At 36.4% G+C, this 13,913-nt stretch overlaps 2 protein-coding genes and 1 non-coding gene across 3 annotated transcripts; 2 read left to right on the top strand and 1 right to left on the bottom strand.

The window, feature by feature from the left end:
- Nucleotides 1–6,200: 6,200 nt before the first annotated feature.
- LOC130937946 (small nucleolar RNA R71) lies at nt 6,201–6,307 on the bottom strand. The gene has a single exon (XR_009069135.1). It is a non-coding gene; the product is annotated as a small nucleolar RNA R71 (small nucleolar RNA).
- Nucleotides 6,308–8,982: 2,675 nt separating this feature from the next.
- Nucleotides 8,983–9,387, top strand: LOC130934456 (uncharacterized mitochondrial protein AtMg00860-like). Its single transcript, XM_057864024.1, has one exon. It carries the CDS (start codon nt 8,983–8,985, stop codon nt 9,385–9,387), a length of 405 nt encoding a protein of 134 aa, XP_057720007.1.
- Nucleotides 9,388–10,474: 1,087 nt separating this feature from the next.
- LOC130934455 (uncharacterized) lies at nt 10,475–10,831 on the top strand. The gene has a single exon (XM_057864023.1). The coding sequence runs from the start codon at nt 10,475–10,477 to the stop codon at nt 10,829–10,831; it is 357 nt and encodes a 118-aa protein (XP_057720006.1).
- Nucleotides 10,832–13,913: the final 3,082 nt, after the last annotated feature.

Here is a 13,913-nt window from a genome sequence, read left to right as displayed (position 1 = left end):
AATAAAAAATAAAAAAATTTTAAATTTTTAAAATTAATTTATTCTTAATTTGTGAACAAGTCCAGCAACAAAAAAAGTCAATAGGCCGGGTATAACATTATCCGGTGAATAAAAAATCAGAAAAATATTTTCAGAAAAATTTAAAATTTTAAAAAATTAAATTTTTTATTTTTTATTTTTTAATTATAAAATTAAATATTTTTATTTAAAATAAAAAAATAAAATAAAATTCAATAATATCTAGTAAACAACAAATTTGTAAATTTTTTTTATATTTAATCTAAAAAAAATTAATTCTAACAGTTAAAAAATAAAAAATTCCAATAATATCTAATAAACAAAAAATAAAAAAATTTTAAAATTTTAAAATTAATTTATTCTTAATTTGTGAACAAGTCCAGCAACAAAAACAAGTCAACAGTCCGGGTGTATTATTATCCAGTGAATAAAAAATAAAAAATATTTTTAGAAAAATTAAAAATTTTAAAAGATTAATTTTTATTTTTTTAATTTTTACTTTCTTAAATTATAAAATTTAATTTTTTTATTTAAATTAGAAAATTAAAATTTAGCAATAGGACAAGAACACTCTCCTCCTCACTTGCCATTATGATAATGATCTCTCTCATGCAGCTTGAATCTCACCCACATATATATAGACGTTTACTCCTCATAAACCGTTGTAAGCTACAAGGGTTTATGTCAATTCCCACTCCTTCATAAACCGTTGCTGGTAGCAAGGTTTTATGAAGATTTACATGCAATCATAAACCGTGGTAGGCTCCCACGGTTTATGCTCATTTTCATCCAACACGTAAACCGTCTCTATTAGCCACGGTTTATGTACAAATGAAAAATCGTGGTTGGCTCCCACGGTTTACATAATAACGAAATTTGCACAAATACGTAATAACTATCTGTTTTGCACATTTGGGTAAAGGATTCATACATTTTATTTAAATACGTAAATTACCCATTAAAAAACTCTAGTTTGTGATGTCTCTTTTTGACTATGCCGATACAAATGGTGGATATTTGGGGCTGCTCTTGTAACATGTTAATTGTTTAGATAGATGATTCAGGTGGATATGTTGGTATGTTTTTTGCCGGACATTCTGAACAAGATACAGACAAACTTTATCCATGTCAAATAGTACGACTGATATTGATATAGCTTTTGGAAAGAAAACTAGTACTTTAGCTCGTAATAATATTAAAAGAATTATAATTTTTTAAAAATTTCGTCAATTTAGTTCGGCCTTGGGATTTTTTTTAAATAAATAAAATAAATATTTTATTTACCGAAATAGATAATTTGTAGTATTTTTATTAAAATGTATTTTTTTTATCTTATTTTATTTAATACTACAGTGTAAATGAGATACGAAAATAATTATAATTAGAATGAGACCCGCGCGATGCGTGGGACAGTAAATTAATGATAGTATATAATAAATATTAAAAATTGTTATGTTTTGTAGAAATAAATTAAATATGTATAAATTGAAGTTAAATTTAAAAGGTGTTTTATTTTAAATAATTTGTAATATAAAAGATTTGGATGTTGGAGTTGTACAAAGTGGCATTTTTATTTGGTGGTTTAATTTTTGCATTTGTTTTAGTTGATGGACTTAGTCATCTTATGTGGCATTCATCCTTTTTTTTTGTTAGTTGTTAGAGTTGCTGCTTTCTTCTTTTTGTCGTAAGTTCTTGTGAAGACATGTTCTTTATAAATTGTTGAGTTTGATACACTTTCTATTGTGTTATTTGGTTCTATCTTTGTATGTATGTTCTTCTTCCGAAGATGTGTCTTGAATTTGTATGATTTTCTTTCTCCTTAATCTCTTGATGGGGTGGTGCTTCAATGTCATTATTTTTCTGAAACATCATTAGATTTGAAACAGTTGTACCCAATAAGTTTTTTGCATCGCCATCAAATAGTACAAAAGTTGTTGTAACACTTTAATCTGAAATCTTTAATTAAATTCTGAACCTAAAATAAGTATTGGGTTAGCAACTAATAATTTGATAGATGAGATTATGAAAAGTATATAGAGTTACCTTATTGTTGAATATTGTGGTGTTTGATTACATGTGCCACAAATGTAGTTGTTTCTTTTTTTATATGTTTTTTTCTGACACTTTTTACATTTAACATAGTTCCATTTTAATTTGTCATCAATTTCGTTTATAGTTGCTAAAATTGTGAAGATCTTTTCCTATTCCAATATTTAATTTATGTTATCATTAGGTATATGGTATTTGAGTAAGTATGAATGTATGATGCATGTTTGTGATTTTTTTGTCATACCTGATCATTATATTCTCATTGCATGGCCATTAAATCTTGGATGGTTATTCGATTTCTAATCGTTCTGCTCTGAAAGAATGATGCTCAATTGAGCAAGTTTGAGATGTACAGTTCGAAAATAATTTTTTTTGTGCTAAATTTGATGTTATGTGAAGGAATAGTGACAAGAGACTTATATATGTAGTTTAAATGGTATGGAATTTGAATACTTATAATATAAAATTTATTATGATTAATAATATTATGACATTTGTAATATGGATGTTTATTAGCTTTAGTGAGTTATTTATAAAAATTAATAAATTAATTGTTGCGGTTATAAATTTATTGTATTGTTTATAACGATAAGATATAATAAATATAGGAATATGAATTCAATGTATTTGTAGGTTACAAATTATTGCATTCTATTTTTTAGTTTTTATTTGTATATTTTATTTTTTTGTTAATTTGAAAATAATAGTTGATTTGACAAGAATTGAGTGGTTGATTCTAAAGTTGTGCCAAGTAAGCAATATTACTGACATGGATGTATCTACTTTTATATATTAAGAATAGATGCGTATAGTGTAAATGAGATATTTAAAATAACATGTAACTCTTTGTATTCGTTACCGAACATTTCACTATTTCTTTTCTACTTTTTTCTTTCAAAAATAAACCAAAATATTTAGTAGTAGTAGATATTTGGTTGTGTGTATTTCAGCTGTTATATGAGAAACCATCATAATGAGGTGATATTTGAGTGTAAGAATTTTATTCTGTTACGTACTCGGTGAGCTGAAGAGTCTATATTGAGTAATCTCGGTGGTAGCGAAAAAAAAATCGGAAGGGTGTGATATAGGATGCTAGTACCGATAGAAAACAGAACTTTTCGGTTTTGTCTATTTTGTCTCCATGACGACGAGCATGTGCACCTAATATTTAACATGGCGAAATAAGTGATGGAATTTTCTGGTAATGTCGACAGCGGTGGATCTGAGTAGTCGGACTTTGTGCAGGATAACCCACCTTTCACACCTCCACGAATACATGTGGCTAATCCAGTGGAAGACATGGACGTTGATGGTGAGGACTTATACAATGACTATATTGCAGATAGTAACGAGAGCGGTTCTTCTAAAGATGATAACGAGAAAGACTTTGTAGTGGAATCCAGAGACTCCAGTCGAGCTATCATGTCGGTATCTTCTGTTGCACCGCACTCAATTTCGGCCTTATCATCTGTCCCCAGTCACTATCATACATTAGATCTGTACACAATACAAGAGAAAAATTCATTTTTTAAATTAATTTAAATTATAAGTCAACTAATTTAACAAATAATTACATGCATCTACATTGTAAATTCATTTAAATAAAAACATTTATTTAAGTAATGAAAAATTAAATTATTAAACTCTCTATTTAATTTAATTTAAATAAAGATATCTAAATAAAAAATTCATAACCAAATTATTAGACGTGTATATAAATTTAATGTAAATAAAATTAATTAGTTAAATAATTAATAACAATATTCATTTCTCATCTCATTTATAAGTTAGATTATATAAAAACATTTATTTAAATAACTAACAACAAATACACCATTAACTTAATAATTTAATTTAAGTCTTAACAAATTTAAATTGAAAAATCAATTACTTAAATGTTGACTAAATAGAAACATTCACATCTTATGTAATTAAGTTCACGAAAAAATTTTAATAACTGATAAACCACTATTTTATGGTTTATCTTGTGTTAAATATAATGGATTTTATCAATTTTTTATACACTTATTCATATGAAATGCATGGTTTTATATTTTTCTTCCTAAATTGATGCTATGATTGACAACATGCTTCTTTGGCCTTAAATTCACTATTTTTAATCCTCTCTTATTCCCATTCGATGCCGTGATATGTGTGTTAAGTGTTTTCAGAGATTATAGGATAGGAATGGCTTAAAGGATAGAAAAGAAGCATGCAAAAGATGAAGGAACACAAGAAATTAAAGATTTGTTAAGCAAGCAGCGACGCGCACGCGTGACTAGGAGAATGCACATCGACGCGTACGCGTGGGCTACGCGTACGCGTGACAGGCTGTCACGTGCTACATATCAGAATTCATCGAGGGCAATTTCTGGGCCCCTTTTTGACCCAGATTCAGGCCCGAATGCATGGGTGTAGCTGAGACTTAGACACACTTTCATTCTCACTTAGTTTTAGTTTTAGCTTTGAATTCTAAAGAGAAAACATTACCTCTTCTAGGGTTCTAGCATTTTTCATAGTTTTCGCTTTTGGATTGAATTTAAAGAGAGCTGCTACTACCTTCGGTTGAAGTTGTCACCATTTAGTTTGCTTTTCTATTACCTTACTCTTTTATTTTCCATTAGTTGTTCCAACTCATGTTTGAATTTTCTTAATTTTGAATTTATTAATGCAATGAACCATTTTTATATTTAATCCCATTAGTCAGTTTAATTTTCTTCAAGTCATTTCTCAATACAAATTTTAGTTTTATTAATTTAGTTTTAATTACCATGTCTCTTTTCTACTCCCTTTACATGTTTGTGAAAATGACATTCATGTTAATGGAGTAGAGCTTTCAACTTGGCTTTGGAGTTAATTAATTGGAATCCCTTGAGTTGAAAAACTCAAGTAATTTGAACTTTGAAATTGTTGTCTAACTCCATTTTTACTAACTCTAGCCCTTCCCTAGGAAGGGGCTAGGACTTGTGAATCAGAGTTAGTATACCCAATTAACCTTCCTTTGCAACTACAAGAGGATAACTAATTGGAAGCAACAACTTTTACTTTACTACTTGGAAATTTCAACAAGGATAGAAACTCTAATTAATTTTCTCCTAGCCAAGGTCTTTAATTTCAATCACATAACACCTCCAGTTATTATTTCTTGCTTTAATTTTCAGTTATTTATTTTTCTAATTTCAACATTAAAAATTTCTCAGAAAAATTCCTGATCAATAATTCGCACCTTGTTTCAACTCGTTGGGAAACAACCTGGGAATTCTATTCCCAGTATTTTATCCTGAATTGTGACATCCTTTTTAAATTGATAAGTGGAATTTTCACCGGTTAAGAATTGTACTTGCGACGCTATTTTTATTATAAATTCTTAATCGGCAATTTTTCGCCCGTCAATTTTTGGCGCCGTCGCCGGGGAGTTGCAACAGTGTGCTAAATTATTGATTGGTGTAAATAATATTATTTTATTTAAATAATTACATTTTTCTTTTTATATTTTATTACCATGAGCTATATGTTTCTTTCATTGAATGACACGATCATTACCGGATCCGAGCTTAGCCGCATTTGATTCTGAGATCGAAAGAACTATCTCACGTATTAGGCGAGCTCGGCATCGGTTATTCTTCGAGGGTATTGAAGGGGTTTTACCCAATTCACCAGCCTTGTTTGAAGATGGGTCTAACGAGTCATTCGAGGAAGAAACTAGTTCCTTTTTGGTTAATTTTATTGACGCCTCTTCTGTTGATTTGAGTGCAGGTACTATGGCAGAGCTTAGGAGAATCACGCTGAAGGAAGCGGGAGCTCCAGATTTTACACTGCAACCATATCAAGCGCTTCATCCAAACTTGAGTGCAGAGTTCGAACTAAAGACTGCTCTAATCAATCTACTGCCCAAGTTCCATGGCTTACCTGCTCAAGAGCCTATCAAGCACCTCAGAGATTTTCAGACAGTTTGCTCAACTACTAGATGGCATGATGCTGATGTGACTATCATCTGGCTATACGCCTTCTCATTTTCTCTTGAGGGAAAGACAAATGAGTGGTTCTACACTCAACCGGGAGTTGTAGTTACTAATTAGGATTTTCTCAGAAGGGAATTCCTGGACAAGTTCTTTCTAGCAGAGGTTACAGATAGATTGAGGAAAGAGATTTCCTGTATCATTCAAGGTGAATCAGAGACCCTCTACGAATATTGGGAGCGCTTCAGGAATCTCCTAGACTCATGTCCCCACCACAAGATTGAACAGTTGGTGTTGATTAGCTATTTCAGCCAAGGCATGAAGCCTGGAGACAAGAGCTTATTAAATGCTGCAAGTAATGGCTCTTTGACAAAGTACAAGACGGCGACAGAAGCGTGGCAACTGATCACTGATCTAGTTGAGTCTACCCGAAATGCATATCAAAGGAATCATCACCCCAGGGCTATGCAGAAGCTTCCTCTAGTGGTGAGACCGCTGCCCTCACCAAGACTTTGGGAGAGATGACCAGTATACTAAAGCAGCTCCAACTGAATCAACAACAACCTCTGCCTCTGCCACAGCAGTAGTGTCAACAAATAGTCCCTCAGAGAGTGTGTGGAATATGCGCTTGCTATTCTCACTACACTAATGAATGTCCTCAACTTCAACAAGAAGACAAAACCTTGGCGGCTACCCATAATTTCTATGACCGTCCGAATCAAGGGTACTCTCAACAAGGCGGTAATTTTAACCAAGGTGGTCACTACAATCAAGGTTGGAGAGATAATTCTAACCAAGGATGGTGGGACAATTACAACCAAGGAGGTAGAGACAACGGTGGAAATCAAAGGTGAAATAACAATAACTATCAGCAGAACTGGAATCAACATAATCTTTCATACAGAGCATCTCACCAAAGACAAGCTCAAGCACCTCAATTCAACCAACCACAAGCCCCTTAAATCACCTACCCTTCCCCTTCTTCTAACTAAGATGAAACACTCCATTCCATCCATCAAGGACAAAAAGAGCTTTAGAATTCACTTACCTCTAGCCTTACCAGTCTTACCTCTACTCTACAAGCTCTTATATCCCGAATGGAACCACCATCTACCCCCAACAACCAACCTTCAAGTTCTAGTGCTCTTCCCTTTCAACCTTTACCCAACCTCAAGGGTGGAATCAATGCCATCACTTTGAGGTCCGAAACTAAACTGCAAGAGAGGAGTTCAGAGGAGCCGAGCTCAAAAGAAGATGTTCAAGTTGAAAATGCTGTTGAGGTAGAAAAGGTAGAGAAAGAGAATGAGGTACAAGATGCGGTTGAAGACGAAGCTGCTCAACCAAGGAATGGAGTACCTAAGAAAGATAGTGCTGTGCAAGATGCCATCCCCATCCCTTTCCCACACCTTGCTAGGAGGACTAAGAAGCAAGTTGAACTGGACCCCAAAATGGTAGAAATATTCAAAAAAGTTGAAGTAACTATTCCCATTTTTGATGCTATTCAACAAGTTCCTAAATATGCTAAGTTTCTAAAAGATCTGTTCATGCATAAGGATAAAATTAATGATTTAGAAACTATTTCCGTAGGTAGCTCTATTTCTGCTTTAATGGGTTCTATACCAGAAAAATGTGGGGATCCGGGTCCATGCATGGTTACTTGCATTATAGGGGGTGTACAATTTATTGACTGCATGTGTGATTTAGGTGCATGTGTTAGTATTATGTCATTATCTGTATATGATGCCTTGAGGCTCCCACCCTTGAAAAGGTCGGCATCACGTTTTGTTTTGGTAGATAAAAGCATAATCTCAGTGGTTAGCATCGTGGAGGATGTCCTGGTGAGCATCAAGAGGCTGACATTTTCTATTGATTTTTACATTCTAGAGATGCCCCCTAGTGACTCCAGAAGACCTTCATCCATCTTGCTCGGAAGACCATTTCTGAAGACTTCGAGGTTCAAGCTGGATGCCTTCTCGGGAACCTATTCCTTCGAGATAGATGGCAGAGCAGTGAGCTTCAACCTTGATGAAGCCATGAAGCACCCACCGGAAGATCACTCCATCTTCTAGTGTGACATTATTGATGAGATTGTAGCTGAAGTTCACCAAGAGACAGTGGAAGAAGAAACCACAGAGCAAGGTGTAAGTGTGGGGAAGCCCACTGAGTGTACTAAAGACGCCTTGCCACCTGCAGTGTTCCAGATGATCAAGTGCCCAACCATGAGCTGAAAATGGAGTTGAAGCCCCTTCCACCCCACCTCAAGTACGCTTATCTTGAGGACAATCAAAAGCTCACAGTTATTATTGTGAGGGAAGTCACTTCCCAACAAGAGGAGTAGCTGCTTAGTGTGCTGAGAAAACACAAGAAAGCAATTGGGTGGAGCTTGGTGGATATAGTAGGTATAAGCCCTGAGGTCTGTGAGCACCAGATATTTCTAGAGGAGGGAGCAAGGCCTATCCATCAACTTCAAAGGCGACTGAATCCAACCATTCTAGAAGTGGTGAAGAAGGAAGTGACCAGACTGTTAGAAGCTGACATCATGTATCCAATCTCAGATAGTGAATGGGTCAGCCCCGTACAGGTGGTTCCAAAGAAGTCTGGCGTTACCACGGTAAAGAATGAACATGGGAAACTCATGGTCACCAGAGTATAGAATTCCTAGAGGGTGTGCATTGACTACAGGCATCTGAACCAGGCCACTCGTAAGGATCACTATCTGCTGCCTTTCATCGATCAAATGCTTGATCATCTGTCAGGTAAATCGCACTATTGTTTTCTAGATGGTTATACAGGATATTTTCAAATTCATATAGCTCCTGAAGATCAAGAGAAAACAACTTTTACATGCCCCTTTGGAACGTACGCATATAAGAGAATGCCTTTTGGCTTATGTAATGCACAGGCTACGTTTCAAACATGCATGATGAGTATTTTCTCAGATTTTTTGGAGACTTGTATGGAAGTTTTTATGGATAACTTTAGTGTCTATGGTGATTCATTTGACCTTTCCTTGGGTAGTTTAGCTAGAGTATTAGAACGGTATACTAGTTCAAACCTTGTACTTAATTTTGAAAAATGTCATTTTATGGTGAAACAAGGTATTGTTCTAGGCCATGTTGTTTCTAATACTGGTATATCTGTAGATCCAGCAAAGGTAGATATTATTTCTGGTTTACCTTATCCCTCCTTTGTGAGGGAAATCCGCTCATTTCTTGGTCATGCAGGTTTCTACCGAAGATTTATCAAGGACTTCAGTAAGGTAGCGTTGCCTTTATCCCGGTTGCTACAGAAGGATGTAGAGTTCGAGTTGAGTGAAGATTGCATGGATGCGTTTGATAAGCTGAAGGTTGCTTTGACCTAAGCTCCTATTGTGAGAGAGCCTGACTGGAGTAGGCCGTTCGAGATCATGTGCGACGTGTCAAACTATGGTAGGAGCGGCGCTGGCTCAATGCGAGGGTAAGGACCCTTATATTATTGCTTATGCCTCTAAGACTTTAGACGGTGCTCAGTCTAATTATACTACCACTGAAAAAGAGCTATTGGCTATTGTTTTTGTTCTGGATAAATTCAAAGCATATTTACTTGGAACTAAAGTGGTAGTATATTCAGACCATGCGGCCTTAAGGTATTTGTAAGCTAAGAAAGAGTCCAAACCAAAGTTAATCCGTTGGATATTGCTACTGCAAGAATTTGATTTAGAAATCAGATATAGGAGTGGTTCTCAAAACTTAGTGGCGGACCACTTGAGTCGCCTTGAACATATTAAAAATGATTCCACTCCTATCAATGATGCGTTTCTAATTGACAGCTTGCAAGCAATATCTGAGGTGGTTCCTTGGTATGCACCTGTAGCTAATTATTTGGTTAGTCGTACCTTCCCTCCTAATTTTACTAAGCATCAAAAGGACAAGCTTAAAAGCGAATCCAAATATTATATATGGGATGATCCATATTTATGGAGATGTGGAGTTGACCAGATAATTAGAAGGTGTGTGCCACAATCAGAATTCCAGTCAATTTTAGAGGCCTGCCACTCTTCTGAGAGTGGTGGACACTTTGGTCCATAGAGAACTGCTAGAAAAATTTTAGATTGTGAATTCTGGTGGCCCACACTTTTTAGGGATGCTAGCAACTTTTGTGACTCTTGCTCCCAATGCTAAATGTTTGGGAATATATCCAAGAAGGATGAGATGCCCCAACAACTTATGTTGTTCTGTGAAATTTTTTATGTTTGGGGTATTGACTTCATGGGTCCATTTCTAAATTCCAATGGTTTCTTATACATTTTGTTAGCTGTCGAATATGTTTCTAAATAGGTGGAAGCAATTCCTACCGTACTGATGATGCTAACGTTGTTGTCTCATATTGTTTGAAATAATATTATCTGTCGCTTTGGATCACCACGAGCAATCGTGAGTGATCAAGGCACTCACTTTTGTAACAGGAGAATGATAGGTCTGCTGAAGAAACAAGGCATCATTCACAAGGTGGCGACAGCTTACTATCCCCAGACCAATGGGCAAGCCGAGGTGTCAAATATGGAGATCAAGCACATATTAGAGAAGATCGTGAAGCCTCACAGGAAGGACTGGAGTGCTCGACTGGCAGATGCGCTTTGGGCTTATAGGACTGCATACAAGACACCTATCAGAATGAGTCCATTCTGCCTCATCTACGCAAAGGCTTATCACCTTCCAGTGGAGGTGGAACACAAGGCATACTGGGCGGTGAAGGAATGCAACTTCGGATTGGGGGGAGCCGGCATTGAAAGGAAGCTGCAACTACAGGAATTAGAGTGCCTTTGATTGGAAGTGTATGAGAACTCAAGGCTCTACAAGAAAAACGGTGAAGGTAGTGCATGACAGGAATATCAAGAGAAGAGAGTTTAGAGCTGGGGATCTGGTCCTCCTCTATAACTCAAGGCTAAGACTCATGCCAAGAAAGTTGAGATTAAGGTGGGAAGGACCCTACAGGATGAAAAAGGTTGAGCCTTATGGAGTCTTCCACCTGAGCCATCCTTCAAGCCCCAACTTCTTCAAGGTCAATGGCCACCGGTTGAAACTATATCATGGTGAGAAGATGAAGAGCAACAAGGAGCTGGAGATCTTCCTATCAAAGGATCCGACACAAGCAGAGGACTAAGCTCATCGACCATCCAACTTAAGGACGTTAAAGAAAAGTGCTAGGTGAGAGACAACCCACCATGGTATGATCCTCCCTTTTTATTAGTTTCATTTCATTCATATAAGTATTATTTCTCAGTTTTGTATATTTACTTCTATTTTTATTTAAAAAAAAAAGAAAAGAGCGCACCCACGCGTGAGCGTCGATGACGCGTACGCATCGTATGCAGGTGCGCGAAAAGAAGAAAATAAGCAGAGAGTTACGCTGGAATTGCACAGTAACGGTACTTCACGCATGAGCCAACCCACGCGTATGTGTGGATGACGCGTGTGCGTGGGGAGAAAAACGGCGTCAATGGGTGTCTTGGCCGAGAGTTGTGCTGCCTGGGTGCTGGCACTGTGCGTTTACCATGACCAGTAGTCACGCGTATGCGTGACCGATGCTTACGCGTCGCCTGTAACTTCCATAACACACGTGTACGCGTGACATACTGATGAGCGGATAATTTATACGCTTTTTGGCATTGTTTTTAGTATGTTTTTAGTATGATTTAGTTAGTTTTTAGTATATTTTTATTAGTTTTTAATTAAAATTCACTTTTCTGGACTTTACTATGAGTTTGTGTGTTTTTCTGTGATTTCAGGTATTTTCTGGCTGAAATTGAGGGTCCTGAGCAAAAATCTAATCCAGAGACCAAAAAGGACTGCAGATGCTGTTGGATTCTGACCTCCCTGCACTCGAAGTGGATTTTCTGGAGCTACAGAAGCCCAATTGGCGCGCTCTCAACGGCATTGGAAAGTAGACATCCTGGGCTTTCCAGCAATATATGATAGTCCATACTTTGCCCAAGATTTGATGGCCCAAACCGGCGTAGCAATTCGGCCTCAGAAATTCCAGCGTTAAACGCCGGAACTGGCATAAAACTTGGAGTTAAACGCCCAAACTGGCATGAAAGCTGGCGTTTAACTCCAGAAAAGGTCTCTACACGAAAATGCTTCATTGCTCAGCCCAAGCACACACCAAGTGGGCCCGGAAGTGGATTTTTCTGTCATTTACTCATTTCTGTAAACCTTAGGATACTAGTTTACTATTAATAGGACCTTTTGACATTGTTCCTGAACCTCACGACATTTTTACACGTTTCATTGTATACTTTCCACGGCATGAGTCTCTAAACCCCATGGTTGGGGGTGAGGAGCTCTGCTGTGTCTTGATGGATTAATGCAATTACTACTGTTTCTTATTCAATCATGCTTGCTTCCATTCTAAGATATCACTTGTTCTTAACCCGGATGAATGTGATGATCTGTGACACTCATCATATTCTCAACTATGAACGTGTGCCTGACAACCACCTCCGTTCTACCTTAGATTGAGTAGATATCTCTTGGATTCCTTAACCAGAATCTTCGTGGTATAAGCTAGAACTGATGGCGGCATTCAAGAGAATCCGGAAGGTCTAAACCTTGTCTGTGGTATTCTGAGTAGGATTCAATGACTGAATGACTGTGACGTGCTTCAAACTCCTGAAGGCGGGGCGTTAGTGACAGACGCAAAAGAATCACTGGATTCTATTCCGGCCTGATTGAGAACCGACAGATGGATAGTCGTGCCGTGACAGGGTACGTTGAACATTTCCAATGAGAGGATGAGAGGTAGCCACTGACAACGGTGAAACCCTACATACAGCTTGCCATGGAAGGAGCCTTGCGTGTTTGATGAAGAAGACAATAGGAAAGCAGAGATTCAGAAGATGGAGCATCTCCAAAACCTCAACCTATTCTCTATTACTGCATAACAAGTACTTATTTCGTGTTCTTTTGCTTTCTACAATCAATCTTGATAATTTCTGATATCCTGACTAAGATTTACAAGATAACCATAGCTTGCTTCAAGCCGACAATCTCCGTGGGATCGACCCTTGCTCACGCAAGGTATTACTTGGACGACCCAGTGCACTTGCTGGTTAGTTGTGCGGAATTGCAAAAGTGTGATTGCAATTTCGTGCACCAAGTTTTTGGCGCCGTTGCCGGGGATTGTTCGAGTTTGGACAACTGACGGCTTATCTTGTTGCTTAGATTAGGACTGTTTTATTTTGTTGGTTTAGAGTCTTTTAGTTGAGTCTAGTTTCATATTTTAAGTTTGGTGTCAATTGCATGCTTTTGTTTTTCTTTTGATTTTCGAATTTTGCATGTTCTTAGTCCCTTTTTGATTCATAAAAATTCTAAGTTTGGTGTCCTCTTTGTGTTTTTCCTTTCAAAATTTTCGAAAAAATTAGTATTTGATTTTCTAAAATTTTAAGTTTGGTGTCTTTTTGTTGTTTTTCTCTTTCCTCTTTTCAAAAATCAAATCTTTCTCATAAAAATTTTTTCAATCATATCTTTTAATTGCTGTTTTCAAAACCTTTTTAATTAGCTAATTGATTCAGTTCTCAATTTGTTTTGATCTTATTTTCTTTTTGATTTTCGAAATTTTATTTTATTTGCCTTTTGTTTTATTTTATTTTTTCGGTTAATTCAAAAAAAAAAAACAAAAACAAAATTCATCCATTTGCAATTATTATCATTTCCCTCTTGTCCATTATGGACTTAAGTGGGGTTAATCAGTCCAAAAGGACTCTGGGGTCATATGCTAACCCCATTACAGCTGCATATGGGAGTAGCATCTATACACCTCCCATCAAAGCAAGCAGCTTTGAGCTAAATCCTCAACTCATTATCATAGTGCAGCAAAATTGCCAGTATTCCGGTCTTCCACAGGAAG

Source organism: Arachis stenosperma, chromosome 6 (genome assembly GCF_014773155.1).
Source record: "Arachis stenosperma cultivar V10309 chromosome 6, arast.V10309.gnm1.PFL2, whole genome shotgun sequence".
NCBI lineage: Eukaryota > Viridiplantae > Streptophyta > Magnoliopsida > Fabales > Fabaceae > Arachis > Arachis stenosperma.
This window is presented reverse-complemented; position numbering and strand designations above follow the sequence as displayed.